Source organism: Antrostomus carolinensis, unplaced genomic scaffold, assembly GCF_000700745.2.
Source record: "Antrostomus carolinensis isolate BGI_N321 unplaced genomic scaffold, ASM70074v2 scaffold21565, whole genome shotgun sequence".
Classification (NCBI taxonomy): domain Eukaryota; kingdom Metazoa; phylum Chordata; class Aves; order Caprimulgiformes; family Caprimulgidae; genus Antrostomus; species Antrostomus carolinensis.
The window spans coordinates 26,521-48,000 of record NW_010314554.1 but is presented as its reverse complement, the minus strand read 5'-3'; the positions used below and the strand labels follow the sequence as shown (position 1 = coordinate 48,000).

Sequence of the window (21,480 nt, the reverse complement as noted above, 5' to 3'; positions counted from 1 at the left end):
AAAGAGCCCAATCTTTTGTCAAAAGTGCACTTCAAGAGACATCCAGCATTTTTGCAGGGCTGTGACCAGTATGCTGACATACCTACAGAGAACGCACAAACTAGAAGAAACTGGAGCAGCAAGTAAAGGCAGTTTCAAAGAAGTGAAATGTGGCAGCTATACAGTAATGACAAATTAAGCATCAAAGTTACAAATATTTAATTGTAATATTAGGTACTCCTTTGTGGGTTTGTTCAAGGTTCAATAAGGTTCAGTTGCATATATTTAGGAGAGTTCAATAAAGCTTTCCAGCTATGCCTGGTTTTGGCGCTAAAATTACTCCAAGTCACAGGACTTTTGTATTATCACAGAGTTTATCTGTAGAATAGACCCTTTATAGTATGTGAACCTTTGGAGTTTAAGAGAAATAAAGAAAGACCGATAGGTAAATATCCACGTACTTACCTCCTCAGAAGTATTAGGAGATCTTTTTCGGAGATATATGTTAGAATCACTGTTAGTGGTTCTGAAATGTATGCAAAAACAAAGTTTTAAAATTCATAAATCTAAGTTTTGTTTTGACTTCAAAGAGAGACACTGCAATTGCACATGCTAGTTTTAAGCTACGCAAAACCACAAATATGCATTGTTGCATGTATTAGAATATGGACTTGAATTTATCAGTAACCATTATAAGAAAAAGCTTTGGCAAAATCTGACCCACAATACAAAATCCATATGCTTAAATTGGAATCTTTTCTGAAAAATGGTATCTGATAGGGTTTTTGCATCTTTGACATCTTTTACATTTAAGTGAGAGTACACCCCAGGTTTTATGGCTGTCTATATAAATAAAAAATTGACAGACCTTGAAGGGAACAGAAAACTTGAAGGAGACAATGGGTTTTTTCTAATCAAGTTCTTTCAAATTCATTAGAGTGTATAGTGATAAGCATCAACAAATTACAGTTGGTGTCCCACTGAAATACATTACTTAAGAACTAAATTAGAACATAAGAGGGAACAGAAGTGAACGGAGTAAAATTAGCTGAGTGTCTCTGCTGGGTCTGGCTGGGGTGCAGTTAACTTGCCCTAGAGCAGCCCCTATAGTGTTGGGCTTTGTATTTGGAGCTAGAATGGTGCTGGTAACACACCACTGTTTTGGCTATTGCTGAGCAGTGCTCGCACAGCACCAAGGCCGTCTCTCCAACCCCTCCTGCCCCAAAGGTCAGTAGGCTGGGGGTGGGCAAGAGGCTGGGAAGGGACACAGCTGGGACAACAGACCCAAACTGACCAAAGGGATATTCCATACCATATGACGTTCTGCTCAGCAATAACAGCTAAGAGAAAGGAGGAAGCTGGCAAAGGGACACAGACACATACACACTCTCATTATTATGGCATTTGTCTTCTGAAGCAACCAGTACACCTACTGAGGCCTTACTTCCCAGGAAGTGGATGGACATCACCTGCTGATAGGAAGTAGAGAATAAATGTGTTTTTTTCTTTTTTTTCTCTCCCTTTGCTTGGCTTCCACATGTGGCCTTTGTTTTTTTTAATTTACTGCCTTTACCTCGACCCACGAGTTTGTCATCTTACTTCCTCCCTCTATCCTGCTGAGTATGGGGAGTAAGAGAATGGCTTGGTGGGCACCTGGTGGCTAGCCAAGATCAACCTACCACACTCTTGTTCACTTGTTCATTGACAGAAAAAAAAGCCAGCAAATATCTGTTGGAATTAAGCAGTGTCATAGTATCACAATGCACATGAATTATTTCGTGTATGTTACAAAACAATCTTTCTCTTGGAAAAACAGATATAACACTGCCATGTTCAAAATGCACTGGGGTTCCAGTTGGGTTTTGTGTAGCAAAGTTTGTATAGCAAAGTCAAATCACATCCCATTGGCACTGAATCACTCGACGTGTTTAAGAGAAACACAGGAAGAAGCCAAGAAGTCCCAATACACTGCTCCTAAAAGAACTCTACAAGAAACATCTAATGATCAGGGCACACTTCAGAAGACTAGGCATTCACACCAGTTAGATATATGTAAGACAAAGTTAATGCGAAATACCTGGTAAATTCCTGACAATCAGTAATTTCATCCAGTTCATCTTGTGACAGAGTAGTAATGTCAACTTCTGAGATCTGTAAGTCTTCTGCTTTGATCACATTTTTCCCTTTTTCCTCTCTGTTAGTACTTTTTTCTGGTATCTCTGTGGCTGTTGATAAATCCTCCAGATGTTCTACTATGGCCTGCTGAAATTAAGAAAAGTTTTGCAGTAGACAACAAGACTGATTCTCCACCCTTCCAAATACCTTAGTGGTGTAGCCTACTCAGGTGCTAAATTGCATGTAGTATGAGATTGAAAGTTTCACTAACAAGAATAACAAGCAATTCATTACTTGAAAATAATTTTGGATACATTGAGCTATAAAGTATCATCATACATACAATTAGTTGTCAGTTCTTTTTATATGAGAAGTCATGACATGACATGGCTCTTTGAACTAATCCACTAAGACTTTTTTTAATCTATCCCCAATTAGTCTTTGAAGCTAACAGCAAATTGACTTCACTGTTCTACTAAGTGTCAGGACCAAAACATGTCCAAGCAACTTGTCTAAGCAACATGTAGAGTAACATTAAATAGAGACTAAGTCCTGAAAAATACTGTCTAAAATTACTGTGCTGGAAAACGTGTAAGACAACTCAAAATAAGTGTCTGCAAGAAGAGATGCAGTAGCTAATTACCTAAATCCAATACACAGAATAATTACCAAAAATGCCCTTTCTTTCTCCTCCTCCAGTGTAGACAAGCCTTCATTTTACCCATGTAATTTATCCCACTCAAACTGATTTAAGTTTTTGTAGGCATACTTACTTAGATTCAGACAAAAATGACTTTTGTCTGTATTCTTTCTATATCAGCAATACTACTTTCTGTTCAACTCATTATAAATTACTAAAAATACACTCTGTGATAATTTATAATCCTAGGGATTATAGGATCCTAAGACTACTTTAAAAGATAATTAAAATTCACATTTTTTGCAGTACTATTAGTATTAGGGCTTATTCTCTCTTTTAATGTCAGATCTTCTCAGGGATCTGCAATTCCATTCATTCCAGTAGAGGGCTGTGGCAAACTGTTACGGGACAGGAAACCAAGTACATTTTACGTATTTCTCCAAAGCATTGCAAAATTAAAGCAAATGAAAACCACTGAGGTCAGATGCTAATCCCCCATATATACACACAGAAATGCTGGTAATAAAAAAATAAAATACCTCAGGATGTTGTGGAATAGTGGAATCTTGATGGTTGGTGGCCTTTTTGCCCTCTTTTTCAATTTCTAACTCTTCTACTAGTAATGGCACTTCTTTTTCATCGGAAGAATTCATGTGACTGTTAATATCTGTTGTTTCCTCCTCACCATTCTCAGTATCCATTTCTGATGGAGGGACACCTGGTTTATTCCCTAAGTCTGGCTCTGAAGCATCTTCCTTGTAGTTCTGTTCTGGCAAGCCCTTCTCATGTAAAACATCCATTACTGTTTCAGAAGAAACTTTGTCATTTCCAGTATCATAACCTTCAATACAAGGCTCAAGGTAAGCATCCAAAACTGCTGATATGGGAACATTATAATGTGGATAATAAAAGAGATTGTGGGGTATTACAGATACTTTAGAAGAACTAGGTAGCACTTCAGCTGAAGACTCAACTTCATCACCACTGTCAAGGTCCTCTGAATTTTTAGGTACATCTGAGAGAGAGTCATCAGATGTTTCATGCTGTGTAGATAGTTCTTGGCTTTTGAGATTAGAACCATTCAGTGAACAATGGTTAACTTCTATTGTCTCAAAGACAGGTGATTGTTTTGTATGTTCATTTTGTGGAAGTTTCAGTATTTCCTCATTTAGAAGATGAAGAACATACTTTTGAGTATCTTCTTGTCTTGAGGTATCTTCTGGAAAAAGAATCGAAGTCTGGGGTTTGGTCTCTTCTGCTTTATTTATAGATTCATCTGTAAGTATACCTGAAGTCCAGGATAATGGACTCAAAGAAGAAGTGTTGGCTGAAAGGCTCTTAGTTTCATTGTCATATTCAGTAGAGGTTTCTTTAGTTAATTCTTCAGAGTAGTCTTCAAAAGAGTCAACAGAATTTTTCTGATCTGTCAGAACAGCTGGAGAAAGGTCATCGTTCTGTTTCAGTGGATCATTGGATATGCCCCCTTCACCTGGCATGAATTTATCACTTAGAACCTCCCAAGAAGAACTGGATTCAAAACTGACAGATCCTGTAATTTTCAGTGAGGTAGGCCTCTGAGGCTCCTCTTCAGACATTTCCTGGGAATCATCTAACACTTGACTCAATTTCCCATTACATTTTTCAGGAACAGTTTCTGATGGCATTCTCTCAGGGGTGTCATGAATATGAACCTTTGGAGGAGCAGGATAACTCCTTTCATGATTAACAGTATACATGCTTTCTTGACTTTCACTTAAAATCAAGATTCTGCCTTCCTTTTCTGAAGGTGAGTCTTTGATGTGGACATATGTGGACTCAATTGGAAGCTCCTTGTCAGGATCTGTAAAGTCTTCCTGTAAGTGATAATGCACCATTAAAAGACAAATCGTACCTCAGATACCATTTTACTTTTCCCAAACACTACAGAAAGTATAACTACCTAGCCCATCACCCCATTACCTTGTGAATGGTCAGTTAATGACTCACTTATTCTGAAAGTAGGGAAACCAATTTGGCATGTCAAGTGACTTGAATAAAGCTCAACATCAAGAAGCCACTTGTACAGGAAGATGAGAAGGCAGACAAGCCTACTCCTCAGTTGTTAATGTATTCAGCTCTCCCTGCTGCACCTGTAGAGACAACTGACTTGGCTTTTTGACACAATCCCAAGACCTGGGAATAAAATAAACCTAACAAGTCCACTAAATCTGCTGTGAAATATATTAATGTTCCATTTCAACAGACTGTATTTTAAAAAAAAAAATTAGGCTTTTTCTTTGTCCATTAAAATGATCCATTATTGCTCATCTAATCTAATAATAGTAACTACATTATCATAATAATTTTAATTCCAGTGATTTTAGTAATTCCCACCAATTTTATAAGCTACAAAAACACATACCAACTGGAACATTCAGTCAAGAGGAATGAGAGGAAATGCTTTTCGTGTAGGAACCATCATTTATGTGTATATACTCTAGCAGAAAAACTTGCCCACATACTTGAGGGACACAGAGTCCCTCGGGAACCCTTTCAAACCAAAAAGACTATGTTGAACTAGGTACTGGAAGTACAAGCAGCCTCCAGAACAGTTTTTCAACTTATACAGATCTCTTTGGTGTTCCTGCTCGTGGCAGGGGGTTGGAACTAGATGATCTTTAAGGTCAATTCCAGCCCAAACTGTTCTATGATTCTACGATCTCTTTTCCAGTTCCTGGAACTTCCCATCTTTCCTTGAGTTTTCTGTATCCTATCCTTTAATTCCTCTATAAATTTATCCTCTGTTTCTCCAAAAGACCTTTGTAATTCCCTGACACTGTCAGTCCCTGCTTGCTCCTCAATTATTTATTTTTTATAAAGTCTGCACTAGAGTCCTGGTCCTTTAAGCTGCAGTTTATTTCATGCTTACAATGACTGCTTTTGACTGCTACGTTGACAGGATTCAGCCTCTGGTATCTTGTGTCTGATACCTGTGAAATTCTGAGTGATTATGGTCCTCAAACTTGAGAAGACAGACGTCAAAATAAAATTCAAAGTTCAATGAATCATCATAGATGAAGGGATGTATTTCAGCCTTATTTTGAAACTAATATAGCAAAGTAGCAAAGCTAATTAAAAATATTATGTGATGTAGGAGTAAACACATACCCCTTCCAGCTCCGGGAAGTGCTCCAGAAATTGTGCCACATATGTCACAATTGACTGTTCATCAGGTGATTCCACCATGATATCTATGGAGACAGACACAAGGGGCTCTAGCAGAGGAACAAACCATCAGACATTTATCCTGCCTTTATAATGAGAGAAATAACATCTACAGATGCTTTTCTTTTTCTGACAGATCTGAGAGGGTGGAATCCTTTGCACTGTTGATGGTACTTTAAAGTTCTCAACATTTTACTTGCATTAATTTTTTCCTGTTTCCAAACACATAGCCAACCCTGATCAGGGTCCCTTTTCATCCAACTTCATATTGTCATTAGACAGTGATCTTGTTGAGTGGCAGCACAGAGGTTTATTTGCAGTAGGATGGCCCAGTCTTCTAACAGGTGATCCATGAAAGGACAAATAACCAGTCTGTGCTTTCAGTCATAAAATCAATACCTAATACCCGTCTAGTAGAGTTCAGTAAAAAAGACTACAAGAAGCAGCTCCATTTATATACACATATATATGCTTATTTTTACATATATAAGTGTATATAAAGAGATAAGCATGCATTGTAAAGGAAAAATCTGAGAGACGCAAAGACATTTGAATAGGTATCTACCCATTTTCCTGGTATGGCAGACTGGCACACTTCATCCTGGAGTGACATTTAGTCTCTGCAGACTGTAGGCATTACGAAATGGTGCTAATGCACTGGGACACCTCCCAGCACAACAGGGTGGTGATTGGTGCAGTAATGGTGCTAGTAATGCAGATGTCACATAGCATCTAAATATTAAACAGGACCAGTGTACATAGCTAAAACTATGGTAAGATCTGTGCCCCCAAGGAGCTTACAAATATGACTGGAAGCACATGACTACAAGCCAGTGACCAATTCATTTTTATTTTTCTTATCAATCAGCCCAACACACTGATCACATCAACAGCTTAATTGCTGGGAGGTTTTTGGTAGGTACTACAATGCAATATTCATGAATTCATTATAGTTTGAATGTTACCCAACAGAGCTGATGGAGGAGTTTTACCTTCTGGTTCTAGGAGCCGAGGAACACCCAGCTTATTTTGTGCTATGCTGAAAGCATCCTCCAGGTTTTCTCGAGCCGATTTCTCCAGTGCTTGCTTCATGTCTACCAAAGTACAGTCTATTGCTTTTATGACTGCTAAGAAAGCAAGGCCACTCCTCCAGCTGCTGGCAAAGTCCTGAACTGCAACACCGTACCTGAACAGAATTACATACGGTTTACATGGGTGGTTGTGTTACAAAATCCAAAGTAAAGGCATCATCATTTCCAAAGACTCCTGATAATTAAAAGTAAGGTTGCTGAGTTGCGCTAGTCATATTTGAGATCTTTTGGGATTTTGAGATACACAAAATACATCCATACGGATTCACAAACTGGATCAGTGTGACTAACAGCTGACATCAACCTGCTTGTAGGAAGTAGTTAGTAAAAACAAAGCCCTCAAGAACTCATCAACCACTTTTAACATTCACAAAACCAAATGTCTCTGTGACTCCTGTTTCTGTTGCTCTCCAGCATTTTAATGCCATAGCTTGGGAAGACTGCCAACACTTAAGTATTTAAAAACATAAACATAAATTATTCACATTCCTGTGTACTTGGCCTTCTATAACAGAAAATTGTGCTTTGCCAAATGCAAATGGTGTCAGTGTATGTATAAACCACAAGTGTGTTACATGCCCAAAGTTTTGGAGGAAAAAACAATCACCAAACTTGCAATGAAATACAGCCCCAGAATACAAAACTCTGCACAGATGACTGCACAGATCCTGGATATAATAGGATTATAATGACGCTATTATGTTTTTTAAGAGTGCAGTTGCAAGAACAATTTTCTCCTATTAGATGATTTCAATTTGACTCTTTGACTGGACTAGAAAGTCTATGGCCTTTACTCCTCTGGTCCTCACTTTCCTTGTAATGCCTCCCTGTTAGTGACATTATCAGCATTATTTGGGACTAAAACTGTGCTTCCCCTATGGTCTTCACTGGCAGCAGTGAACTACAGATCTCAATGGAACAAGTTTACCTGCACAGCAAGTACCCTTAGCTTCACTGGAGATAACCAACAGATAATGTGGCCCAGAAGACCAAGTATTTAAGATGTAAATCTGTATCTTCAGCACTAGACACAGAACATTTGTGTTCACAGGCAGATTTGGACATACAAATCCACCAACAGACAAAAATGCCAAATATTCAGCTATCCAACTTATACAAGTAAGTTTGATCCATGCCCTCTTCAAAGCTCTCTGGCAATCATTGCTTCAGATAACAATATATGTAAAATACACTGCAAGCATTTACATGTGCACTAGACATCTTACACTGAGGTTTTTTAACCTGACAGTAACTCTGCCAGGTTAAAGCATTACTAGACAAAATGCTTTGGTGAAAGAACTGGTTTTTATTAAAGAGGAGAGAGATGTGTCGAGCAATGGAAATGGACCCAGATGTTACACATTCATAAGAAGCGACCTAAGATTCACCTCCTTTCCCTCTTCTGAGGAAAGATGGACTCTAAAAGGGGCTCTATCCTTCAAGGCACTCTGAAGCACACAGAGAAGCTGCCTCAGGGCTGCTGCTTAATTGAAAAGGCTGTTGCCAAAGTCTTTCAATAAATCTATTTTTTCAGTTCACCCCTTGTTTATGCCTATCCTTTAATTATCAAAAGATACTAAACAGACTGCAAGAAAGCGAGGGGGTAGGGGGAGGAGGGAACAATCCCATTTTACACAGCACCAAGGAAATTAGTGCAAGTTAACATTTAACACCAGCCATGAAGCCAGCAGCACACATAGCTTCAAGGTCATACAGCCACTGTAGACACATGGCCATAGTGACAGATCCCCCTGCAGAGACCTTGTGCCTGCAATCTTCAAAAGCAGAAGAAGCCACGGTGCAGGGTAATGCACACATGGGGCAGGAGAGAGAAATGAGATTCAGTTTCAAAAGGGCAGGTGGCAAAACACATTTTTCCACGAGGGTTTGTTAGCTTACTTTCTGGTTTTCCTCTGAACCCAGATTAAAAGGGCTCTGATGGCTTTCCGCTGATCCTTCACTGTAACAGACATGCTTCGCTCCATGCTGGGAGTGCTGGGGTGGGACGTGTCTGACTCTGGACCGCTGGGCCCGGAGGACAGGCTGGAGGAGGAGGAGTTCCTGTTGAGGTTACCTGTCAGCTCCTTAATCTGTAATAAAAGGCAAAACACGCAGTGCTCTGGTTTAACACTGCCTGCACAGAGAACTCGGTGTTTGTTTTCATGCAGACTTCAAAGACAGCAGCGCCGTAACTGGATTTTAAGAGGTAATTATAGACTTGTCCATTATAACTCTCAACTTGTATTGCACAGGCGTGTCAGCCAGCAGCAGCCCAGCTGGCAACCCCAGGAAACAGAAAGGGCAAGGTATCAGTTAAGGCTGAACTGAGCAAAGTTGTAGTAAACAAAAAGCAAAGAAACGTGTCCTTGAAAGAAAAGTTACTTTAACTGAAATTGTTCTTTCTCTTCACAAGACTCAATTGAATGAAATATTTTTAGTCAAGAAATGGTGACCTGCAGCAGCACTCTGTCCTGGTCAGCATTGGTATCTGAGTCCAAATTATTCACTCTGCTGCTTTTAGGTCCCCCATGCCCTCTGCTGCTGGGACAACAGATCCTGGTCACACTACCTCTGCTTCCAGTCTGTCTGGCCAAACTGGTGCTGTGCACCAACGTTCAGCCTGAGGAGCTCAGCCAGGGAGAGAAGCCTCACTGCACCTTCAAGACAGAGATTATTTTTTAAACCAGCAGCCAGTTTAGAAATGAGTCCAAGAGAATGAAAGAGCCTCACGTCTTATGAGAGTTGCAGAAACCTTCCCTCCATCTCTCTCTGTTCATTAGAATTTGGTATGGTCTAGAAGGACATTTTCAAAATACATGTAGATTAGGGAGCAGTTATAAACTAAGCCTGGAGCTAATTCAATTTTCAGGCTCAAATCAGTTTTATCAGTTCCAAGCCCTTCAAGATTTTCATTTGGCCCTCTACATCAGTTGTGAATTTTTGCCCTGTTGAGTAAGTCTCTGGAGATCAGTGGTTCTACACAGAATTTCCCACCTCATTGGACCAAATCCAGAAAAGGTTATTGAAAATAAACTGTGACCTGGAACCAAACCCGAGACATTGGTTCAGATCCAGGGAATCCAGAGCAGAACCCTGAGAAGGCACAGGAGAGAAGGGGAAGTAGTAATTTGAAGCTCTAATTCTGGTCCAAGTCAAACGAGGGCTTAAATTGTCTCCTATTTACAGCAAAATAGGTCCAATGAAGTAAAATGAAAGCAGCTGCGGGTATAAAATTAGTTTATATTAAGAGGGAAAAGCTCAGGTTTAGCATGCTTAATTATGTTCTTTAGGATTAAAAATCAATTTAAAAATCAGTATTCAGCTGGAATAGATTGATACGATGAAGACTGTTCACTTATGATTGAAGTATTCAAGTTTTATTACCTGAAAAAACAAGATTATATTCCATATTAGTCCAAGTACCAGAGAGGAATTTCCATCTGCTATTTCTGCTGCATCGATGCTAACAAGCTTTACCTGTAGAAGAGATCATAAATTCAGAGCCAAATTCAAAGAAGCAAGGTAAATGCAAAAAATGCACTGGCTTCAACTGAGACTACTGGATATGTCCACAACACTTCTGCCACAGACTGGCCAGCTAAACGCAAGACTGAAATCTTGCGTTAATGATAATTTGCCCTGATAACAACCACCCTGCTCATGGAACTCTTATGTCAAGCCCCCAGCATAGTCTGCAGAACAGAAGTGAGCCCACTTCTGCATCCTCAGGACCACAAATGTGTTTCCTCCATACAAAAATGGAACAAGATGGTTGCCACTCCAGTGGGTCCTATTCTTAGAAAGTAGAGAGTCAATTCTCATACAAAAATGAAAATCCTAATAAGATCTGCTTACTTCTGTTTTGCTATGTGTCTCCTTCCTCCTTGCTTATCTCACCTTGCACAGCTTGTCACAGAGTTCTGATTAAATCAGGCAGCAAAGGATAGGGTTGCCTAATCCATGCAAACTCTAGACTTTCCCACACTGTGTTTTCTTCTACCTGGTAACACCAGGCCGTTATTCCCTCAGAAAACACAGACTTGGTTTTGGCAAAGGTCATGGAGGAGGGAGAAAGCAAGGAAGCTGTCAGTACTGTACATGGCACCCAGAACGAGTTAAAGCCCAGCATACAGCCCATTTATCACAGAGAAATCCTGTACATGATGAATCACTTAGCAGTGCTTTACCCTGCTGCCCCAGTTCCACAGAAGCGTACGCTGACAAGTTCCACCCATTGTGGTTTAATATCTAACCCTGAAGCTCTTGGCAGCCAAGGCATTTTGCCAACACTTTCATCACCACCCTTCACTAACCGGTTTGGTTTAACTGAAAAAAGGAAAGCAAAATAACTTTTTATCTAGTGGTTTGCACAACAGTTTTCAATCTTAGCAAGAAAACACCTCTAGCTGTCTATTTCAAGGCACAGATTTCTTGCTAGCTCCAAGGTATTTGGCATGGGAAAACCTTTAAGACCTAGTACGTTTGAATAGCTGTTTCTCCAAAATGGGGAGCAAGTAGCATTTTTCATTAGACTGCTGTCAGTGTCAGCTCTGTCCTCTTACTGCTGCTTATGTTTGTCAGACCCCAGCCCAGTAGAGATACCTGGCTATAAGATACTGGCTGCTTACTCTTAAGGAAACACAAAATCCTTAGGAAACTAGGTGTTTTAGCACCACTAAAAGACCACCTGTCCAAGGCTCCTCCTGCCTGGCCTTGCTCATTTAGGTTCTAGGTTGTCTCCTAGCAAGGTCCTGGCAACCAGACATGCTTCAGCTGCAGCTCTGCAATGCACTGATATCAACAGAGAGAAAAAAATCTCATCTATGACAATGGGCCTTAGCTGGATTTGGACAGAAAGCATCAACTGGGAAAATGATAAGAAATCTGAGAACTTCTAAAATATTTCTTAGCAGTTCTACAGCAGGACATGTAGACATACATGTTTAGGGCCAGAGCAGTCCCCACTAGTGGATTTTCCAAAAGGAGACTGGAACATCTGGAAGTTAATGGACAATTTCTTGACCTTTCACAGCCTCTCCTGGGTAAAAAGACAAAGGAGGTTAAACCTCCCAATTCTACCAGGTTGTAAGAGATCCACTAAGGCCTCTCATCATACTCACCCCTGCACTGGGCTTGCAGTGACTCTTCTGCATGACTTGCACTACTTCGGGATCTAAGCTCATTGCAGGGAAGCAGCAAAGTGACATCAGTTGCTGTTGTGGCATTCCACACAAGGCAGGGTTTTGTCTCTACACACACACCAGATCCCTCCTTACCTATAAAGTTTAAACCCTATAGAGTACTTGCACCCTGGAGTTAATAGGATCATCAATTACATTTTTTTCCCAGATGGTATAGTGGAGAAGTTGCAAAATTTTATTTTTATACTAGATAAAAAGATCTTTCATACAGCAAGAATGCTGTAGTCCTTTATAGGACATAGTTCGATTTTTCTCTTTCTAAAGAGCTATACCACATATATGAGTTGTGAGGCTGGGACTTCTCTTAACACCATTTCTTCTCAACACTTTTCAAGAGCAGAGAGTTTTGAGACACCGGCCACATCCACAGGGCTTTAGAACAAAGCCCTAATGGGGGAAATAAAAAAAGGACTGACTCATGTCAAGCTACGGCATCTGATCTTGCTTGGTCGCTTAAAACTGTAGGAAGTGATGTTGCAGTAGTGCCACACTGACTATGAGGGAAGTTATATCCTTACAGGGTTTTCATTCCTGGAATTATGCATTTATGTCATGTTCTCAGATTTAATTTTCTCATGCCTTTGACTCATGATCAGCTGATGCAGCAGTTTACCTGGTAAATACATGATCTGTAATACTGAAAGTATTTCTGATGAAAGGAAGGAAAGTCATCTACATTCAGCATGACTGAAGTAAAGCCACTAAGACCCAGTTCATAAAGATTAATTGCATTTCTTTTTATTTTCTTTTAATATGGAGTTCCTGATCATTTAATCCTGTTGAACTTTTACATTATAAAATGAACAAATAATCCTTGTCTAAGACTCTGTAGGTGTTCTCATTATGCCTTTTTATGTGACTTTTCAGCCTTGCTGCTAAGGTAAGCCACAGTGCCTTTCAGTGGTACATTCCTCTTACGTACATGCAGCACATCAGACTAGTTACAATTACATCAATTACAATTTGTAATATACATCAAGAGAAGATATTAAGACGAGCCTTTGAAAATACTCACATTACTGTCCTCCAGGAATTTAAGTGCTTTGGCTATGTTGTTCAAACGAAAAATGCGATGGGTTGAAGATTTGTATTCATGCATCTAGAAAAAATAAGAGCCACACTCTTTTTAGAAATGGTGGAATTATTCACCACTACATACAAAGTTTAAAAAACCTACAAACACAGAGGCAAAATAAAGCTAAGGAAATCTACCTATATAAAATTATTGCCACCTTTTCTGATCAGTAAAGTGCTTCAACTACATCATCTGCCTGTCCTTGGTGTAGCAAAACAGGGTTAGCAACCAGCTTTCCTGCTCTCCAGATGTTATCACTCCCTTGGACCTGCCATGTTGATTACTTATGTAATTGCTCCCGAATTACATTTAGTCACAGGATCAAATTTACGTGAAAATTCAAAATAATAGATTTTTTTTTTTTCTTGAATAAAATTTGATGATGCTTATTAGGAAGCGTGAGCCGTTCTCGCAGCAGGCAGGCACAGGCAGGTGGGAGGTAGAAGCCTTCATTGTGGTAGAAATTAAACAGATCTGTTGCACGCCTGTCTCCCTGCAATTCCGCTTTGGCACACTGTTCTTATCACATGTGTGCAGAACGCCTAACTGCCAGCGCAACAAGGTTGGCCAGCTGCCCTTACCTCCTCTCTTGCCCTTCTCCCTGACCTCCCGGGGCACAGCCTAGGGATGGGATTCCCCTTCAGTTCCTTTCCAGCCTGTCTCTCAATGCAATCTGAATGCACACAGAGACACTGCTGCTTATAGAATCAGAGAATAGTTTGGGTTGGAAGGGACCTAAAGTGTCCCCTAGTCCCACCCCCCCTGCCAAGAGCAGGGACCCCTTCCACTAGACCAGGTTGCTCAAAGCCTCATCCAACCTGGCCTTGAACACTTGAACACTTCCAGGGAGGAGCAGGCACAGCTTCTCTGGGCAACCTGTTCCAATGTCTCACCACCCTCACAGGAAAGAATTTCTTCCTAATATCTAATCTAAACCTACCCTCTCTCAGCTTAAAGTCATTTTCCCTTGTTCTGTCACTACCTGCCTTTGTAAATAGTCCCTCCCCAGCTTTCTTGTAGCTCCTTCAGGCACTGGAAGGCCACTGTAAGATCTCACTGGAGCCTTCTCTTTTCCAGGCTGAACAGCCCCAACTCTCTCAGTCTGTCCTCATAGGAGAGGTGCTCCAGCCCTTGGATCATCCTCGTGGTCTCCTCTGGACTCATTCTAACAGGTCCATGTCTCTCTTGTGTTGGGGGCTCCAGAACTGGACACAGTACTCCAGGTGGGGCCTTACGAGAGCGGAGTACAGTGCTTCTGCCACAGCTCCCTAAAACTGCAAGAATATTAAAAACAGGTGGTTCTGAATGTGTGACCACAGTGGCCATTCATGCTGCACTATGCAGCTGGTTCAGTCACCACAGAGCATCACCAGGTGCACCTGCAGTGGTGAGACGGCTGCAGAACAGGTCTCTCCTCTTACCCAAGTGTGATACCCACGCAGAAGAGAGTACATGATAAAATAAAACATTAAAGTCAACTGTAATTGATCATTTATATTTGCACTGGGTGTTTCCATTTCTGATCTGTGGCAATTTCTACAGGTCTTAGAAAGAAAGGAGGAGAGAAGAAGATTCTGATAAGTGCAGCTTTGCCCTTCTGATTTAGGCCATATCAGTAAGACTAATGAAACCTGAAACTTGTAAAAAGTAGTAAACTAGTAAACTAATGAAACCTGAGCCAGGATACCAGAACTAAATTCACAATTACATCAAGCATCAGCAGACCTACTAACCATCATAATGATCTTAGGCAAAATAGAAACAGAATTTCTGGATTAAAGAAATAATACAGCAATATATCCTTCCTTGGTAATGTGACTTGGGTGATCTCCAAATGGAATATGTGAGCATTAATGTATTAAAGCCTTAAAAAACCTGATGGGTAGGCACATTTACACTGATCACACACCATTTACACCTCATTGTTTTGTATTTCCTTGAAAACTAAGTTACAACTCAGGACAGTTACAACCAGCCTGTAACAGAATGAAGGAAAGTCACAATAAAGTTGCTGAAATGCTTATTACTATACCCAAGACACAGGACCAAATTCTCCCCAATTCTCTGGATGTCCATACATTGTTGCTTGAAACATACAGAGCTCCATACCTATGGATGTTTCTCTTTCTTGTATACATACCAGCTTTTGTCCTGACAGGACTTCCAGTAGCGCCATCAAGATTTTGCCATCTTGTATATCAATAAACAGGTCTTTTACTTTCAGAGGAGGCTTGCACTGTGAAGAAAAGAAACCAGGTAGCTTTTAAAGCAGTGCTGCTTCGTAAGTCACCATGATTTCAGACAGTAAGAAGGAGAATTTTACAAAACAGAGATACTAGAAATGAATCTTAGCCTGAAGGAAGAAAGGGCTGACTACTCTCCACATCAGTGGCAATTCTATCCGAGTATCTGAGCTAAAACTGAGATGTAGTACTCATGTTATTGAGATCAGACAAGGACTTGTTCCAGGTTTCCCATAACAGAATCTCACCCCAACCCTAAACTCTGCCTAGGAAGTGACCACCCAAGGGTTAGGTGCTGATCCCTCAGACTAAGACAAGTTCAGCAGAAGCAAATCCCCTGTTATGCTGAAATAAACCCGCGATCCAGCGGGCCACAATGTCCTGTCTCCTCTGTCAGGTTTCTGGTGGTGCCATTCTGTTTCTCGGCATTTCCTAAGTACTTTAAATAGCAACTTCTGGTATTGTGTCTCTCTCTTCTCAGCAAACTCCTCCAAAAGGACCTGTCTCCTCACTTCACTGAGATGTCTGATGATGTGTGTGCTGTGAGGCACACAGCCAAGTCAGCTCAGCCCTTAGGGGTAGTCTCAGCTGCAGCAATTACGCTCTGTTTGGGTGTCACTCACTCATGTGTCCCTAAAGAGCCCAATCTTTTTATCTATGGTTGGGCAAAGCAGCACTGTTCGATAAAGCACTGCTTCTGGCAAACTGGGACCACACATTGTCATTACTAGTCTTTAATCTAGCAAGGTATTGTTCCTTTCAAAATTAAATAACCTCTCTGAAAGCCCCAAACCCAAACCTTTTTTATTCTTTCAGTACTTATGAACAACCAGAACTTGGAAGATGCAGACCACTCCCAATTATCCCATAACCAGCAGAGCCAGCTCCTCGCAAAAGATGACCCAAATGGGATAGTCTGCTCCAAAAGGGGACACACCACACCGTAAGTTTCCTGAAGAAGTACAAGAAGATGACTTTACTGCTGCCTTTAAAAGAAAGATGCCACTATGCAACAAGTGCTTCTTTGAGGATAAAGGCAGAAGCCACCTTCCTCAGTGGGTGTCCTCAGGGAATCAGCAGTAATTAGAGAGCGCTTTAGCGAAGCTCTTATTATTTACATGGGTATGTTTATTATGCCGCTTCCAGGAAAATCATTAATATATCAGCAGAATTTTGCCTTTTCTTCAGAAAAGTGTTTTTCTTTGTTGAATCAGAGAGGAAAAAAAATTGTATGCACTCCAGAGAAAACAGTTCACCTGCCCATAAAGTTTCTAAGACTTCATATGCTTGGCACAGCAGAATTAACAACACCCTACAGTCTTTTTCATTATCTAATTCCTTCTGTAAATCAAAGACCTTCTCCACAGTCACATATTTGACAACCCTTTTTGACAACTTCCAAAATTGCAGTTAGTTTAAAGCCCTAGAGCCTGATTCATGAAGGCATCACGTAACACTGTCTTTGTTCTGAGAGACCTCTGAGAGCAATTGCTAGTCAAAATATTTCCAACTAGCCTCATTCTGATTTTCCTGTGAGAGCCACAGATACTAAAAGCACTGTGAAGCTCAAACTCCAGTCCAAGTTAGGACTTTATCTAGATCAGGAAGCTGGTCTCATTCCTTGATTCTCCACTAAGCACTGCTGCTGTCTCAGTAACATTAAGATTTTTTTTTTTTCTTCTCTTTTCATCCTCAACAGCAGAAAAATCATTCTCTGGATGGCAGACTACTCAGGAGAGTTAGTACTTATCAATACTTATCAGTAAGACTGGTAAATTAGGTTTAATAGCCATACTATGGTGTGATTAGGAAGCAATTATATCTTAAAAATATGAAGTGATGTCCAAAAATTAGCTCTCTAATGTAAGTGGATATATAAAGATCCCATCATAGAGCCCCCCCCCCAAACATGACTGACAAGGAATTAATGTTTCCCATCTGCAGATCTAGGATGAAGCCTTGCTCTGAAGAACATGTCTTTGGCTGGGATGCCTCAGATGTTTGAATTTCCAGTCCCAAGAAGAACAAAGTCATCATCACCTCAGAGCAGCCTCAACCACATTTGATTTTAGGTGGGTACATTCTATGGGAAAATTCTAGCCTCCTGGTAACAGTCAGTAGCATTAAAGACTTAAATGCACCTGAGATGAACTAAAGCCAGACAAGCCTTCGATGTGCCTGAAAAGCAATTTCAGTTAGCCAGTAACCTGCTTTCAGCTTCCCCTCATTCTCCTCCAAACCCCGTAGGCACAGAAGTTAACTTTGTTTCCAATTTTAACTATGTTAACAGTAATTAAATGCAAACTGTCTATGGTTGTGTTCTTGTATCTCAAGATCAAGACTGTCAGTCTTACCTTTCCCAAATGTAGGTTTATCCATCTGGTAAAGGTCCTCTTCTGTACATTTTCCCGTTCCACTAGAAATATCAGAAACAAAAAGCGGCACTTAAGTTTCCAGAGAGGGAAAGCTGGGAAGAAATTTCAAAAACCTGATGCACAAAAAAATCAGAATTCATACGAGTCCCGTGAATAAAACAAGTATGTCCAAAATCAGGAGATAAAAGGTTGAGCTATGATGTTTTATTAAATTTCTTTGCCCAGACATGAGCCATACACTTGTAGATGCATTCTAAAGGACATAGGAAGAAATCTCCCTTAGTTTTGCAGTCTCCAATGTAGCTTTTGAGGCGTGAACATTTATGTGTTGTGCACAGCTCTCAAGTGACGTTAGTCTCTGAGCCTTCTATGTCAATTTATAGGATTATTGCTCTGACACTTTCATGCCAGTTGGGCTGGCATGGATTCCAATGTACTTACTTGCATGCACAAGGAAACGGGACCGCATTAGCCAACACAATTTTGTCTTCATTCTTATGAATGGAAAAACCTCATCAAACCTCATCTTCACAAACTCCTAACTAGTGCATTTAAAATCAAAATTCCAAGTCCCTATATTGAAGAACCATTTTATTTACATTGCAATAAGACAAGAAGTGCTTGTTCCTTGCCAGAAGTGCTGTATGCTAGGTGCTGTACAAATAGCTCTTGGGCCAGCTGAAGAGGTTTTAATCACATCTTCCATTTCCTGAATCCACTTCCATAGTGAACTACAGCAAACGTGCAAGAGGAATCATATTACTGACCCACTTTCGTCTACCTTCTAATATAAAAAGTAAACCATATATTTAATATAAATGAAGTAGACTGACAAAGTAATATTTCATTTTAGAGACAATTATTCTCAAGTGGTTCTCAAATTTCCCTTGAATTAAGGAAATTTGGCAATATATGAACAAAAAACATTAAAACTAGTTATATGCTGTATTTCAATTTACTCAAAGAGCATATAAAATTTATTTTAAAACCATTTTGTGTTTCTTCAGCCCTACAAAAATAGCTAATCTATCTACTGGGAAATCACATTGTGTAAAAGTCTGTTTTGTTTTTATCGGTCAGACTAATTATAGGCTAAGTAGTAGCTTCTGTAAATCAAATTTTAATATTGTTCTTTTTGATAATTTTAACTGAAGGGTAAGCAGCCTCTAATCATACATATAATAGTTTTCCTTATTTTGATATATTGGAATAGAGCTTTCAGCATGAATTACATCTGTCACTGATGGCCAGTCAGGCCGTTTAAGTCCTCTTACTCCTGTAAAACTTGATTTTATGTAAGATTGGTAAAAAAAAAAAAGGTCATTGCCCCTTAAATGCTTTAGAAAACATGGAAAATGCCAAACTAATTATTGCTGTTGGCTTTTCTTTTCAAATATCTTAGAAGAATGTGCACAGATTTGAAACAGCTCTCTACAAATGAAACTGTAAATTACAATAGGCCTCCAGAATACCTGTAAAAAACCCACAGCATTTACCACCTACAAATCTCAAAGTACAATAAACTAAGAGACGTGTCACATCTTTCTTGGGCTTCCCTTCCTTTGGCACCTTCACCCAAGAACTGGCTTTCCATGCACTCATACATCCACGTCTGAGCAGCAGAAGTGCCTTGTGTCACCGAGGGCGTAACTTCCACAATCGATCTGTTAAAATTAACTTTTGAGGGTGGGTGGAGGTTAATGTTAAGCCAAATCTGTTCTCAGATATACTTATTTTTGTTCAAATACACGTGTTGGTGCAAAAGAGAAGGGTGAACGGGCACAGGAGCTAGCGGCAAGCAACGGGGCCACCTCTTTGTTAAGCCTGTCAAACGCCCAGGGATGCTCAGATGGGTAGTGCCAGATTTCGGGCAGGACATGAAACCTTAGCAAATGGGCTGGCTATATAGACTTCCAGTGTCGACCAAAATCAAAGAGGAAACACGGAAGGGTAAACAGAAGTAAAATTAATGTTTCCCGATTTCATCAGAGCCTTGGTTTCTCGGTTTCAGGTCCTATTTTTCACCAGTCTCTTTGGCAACCTTCATTTTCAGGGTAAATAAGGATGCAAAGAGAGCTGTGTTTATTTACAGATCATCTATAAAACTGAGCACATATTGGCTCCTAATTTTTGCTGCAGAAATTCTGCCACTGATGCAAATCAGCGTTGCACATATGCCTGAAAGGATGGGCGGGCCAAGCTGGTATTACTGCTTCAGGAAGCTCACATGCCAGAAAAAAACCCCAGGCACATTCTGGAAAGCACTTGCATACATACACGTTTCTGACAGTAATCAGTGAACATTTCTACAGCAAACAGCCTCTTTCCAGTAAGAACGATGACCCCAGAACGGACACCATTAGACTCTGTAATAGTCTAAAGCATTACTAACTGGATGGGGAAGAGGAAAAGGGAGGAAACGTGCTTATAAAATCCCTAAGGCAGACAGACCCCTAATGCAGTCCATATGCCCGATGGTAGGGTTAATGGGAAAAGCTCAGCGCAGACATTTACTGACATGTGCCTTTAACTGTTATTCTTCTCTAGCTTTGTGGACCTCCCAGTTTCAGTGCAGTCCCTCTTCTCCACAACCTTTTAATCTGAGACGATTGTAGAGACTCTATAAACTTTATACCATTTCTATAAATTAAATTGAATATTTTTTTTTTTCCTTCACACCTACTGTTGCATAAAAGTGAAGAAAATCATTCAAGTCTAAAGTTCCTATGCTGATGTACCTAGTTTACTGAAACTGCACTGGGTTTACTGGGCAGCTAGAGAGCGATAACACCATTATAAAATAATAATTACACACACCATATGGCCAGCCTGCACACAAATCCTATGCTGGAAAAGAAGGATGCCTGCTGTGAGAGTTGGATTCAAAGATATAATGCTGGAAGGTAGCAAAAAGTTAGGGACTGCCATTTTGGTTCAGCTCAACTCAGTCTTTGACATGAGAGAAAAATTATAAAGAGAAAACTTGACCACCACACAGAAGCTGGGTCTTCCATACTCTTCCAATAAGCTCAGCTACTATATGCTTTCACAGTAGGGTCTAAGGTGTTGCAGGGATATGGTATTTCTATCAAAGTGCACAGGTAAGGCACTGACAGGTGTTAGCTGCAATAATTTAGAGGGGAAGAAACTTCTAGAGAAGGAAAAGGTCCACTGGCAGGATGATGAGCCTACTGCATAACCCATACAGTCCTCTGTCCCACAACTGTGTCCTAGAGGACAGCAGAATTTGGCAGAATATGGCTCAGCCACAGCATCTGCACTCTAGTCAGTTTGCAAATAAATATTCACAAAGATATAAATTCTGGTTTGTCAAATCTTATGGCAAAGGCCACTAAATTGTCACAGAGTATAACTAAGCTAGATCTAAAACCACTTGGGCAAACTGAAGGTTAAGACGTTATGGACAAGAAAGTTTGGCTGCTTCCCTTTGTGGCACCATTTTCTTCCCCAGCAGCCTAGAAATTCCTCAGGCATGTACTGCTAATGCCATTTCTTCCTCCTTCAGATCTCCTCAGAGGTCACTACTGTTGCAATGC

At 40.3% G+C, this 21,480-nt stretch overlaps 1 protein-coding gene across 1 annotated transcript in view; it reads right to left on the bottom strand.

The window, feature by feature from the left end:
* CLMN (calmin) overlaps window positions 1–18,392 on the bottom strand; it is a 21,242-nt gene extending 2,850 nt beyond the window's left edge. Inside the window, exons 1-11 of the mRNA XM_010167692.2 lie at window positions 18,365–18,392; window positions 17,903–17,964; window positions 15,446–15,541; window positions 13,246–13,329; window positions 10,414–10,506; window positions 8,929–9,119; window positions 6,931–7,124; window positions 5,882–5,964; window positions 3,274–4,587; window positions 2,057–2,241; window positions 445–505 (exon numbers count right to left, since the gene is read on the bottom strand). Of these exons, the coding sequence (XP_010165994.2) occupies window positions 445–505; window positions 2,057–2,241; window positions 3,274–4,587; window positions 5,882–5,964; window positions 6,931–7,124; window positions 8,929–9,119; window positions 10,414–10,506; window positions 13,246–13,329; window positions 15,446–15,541; window positions 17,903–17,964; window positions 18,365–18,392 (2,391 nt within the window). The remainder of the gene's footprint in view (window positions 1–444; window positions 506–2,056; window positions 2,242–3,273; window positions 4,588–5,881; window positions 5,965–6,930; window positions 7,125–8,928; window positions 9,120–10,413; window positions 10,507–13,245; window positions 13,330–15,445; window positions 15,542–17,902; window positions 17,965–18,364) is intronic.
* Window positions 18,393–21,480: the final 3,088 nt, after the last annotated feature.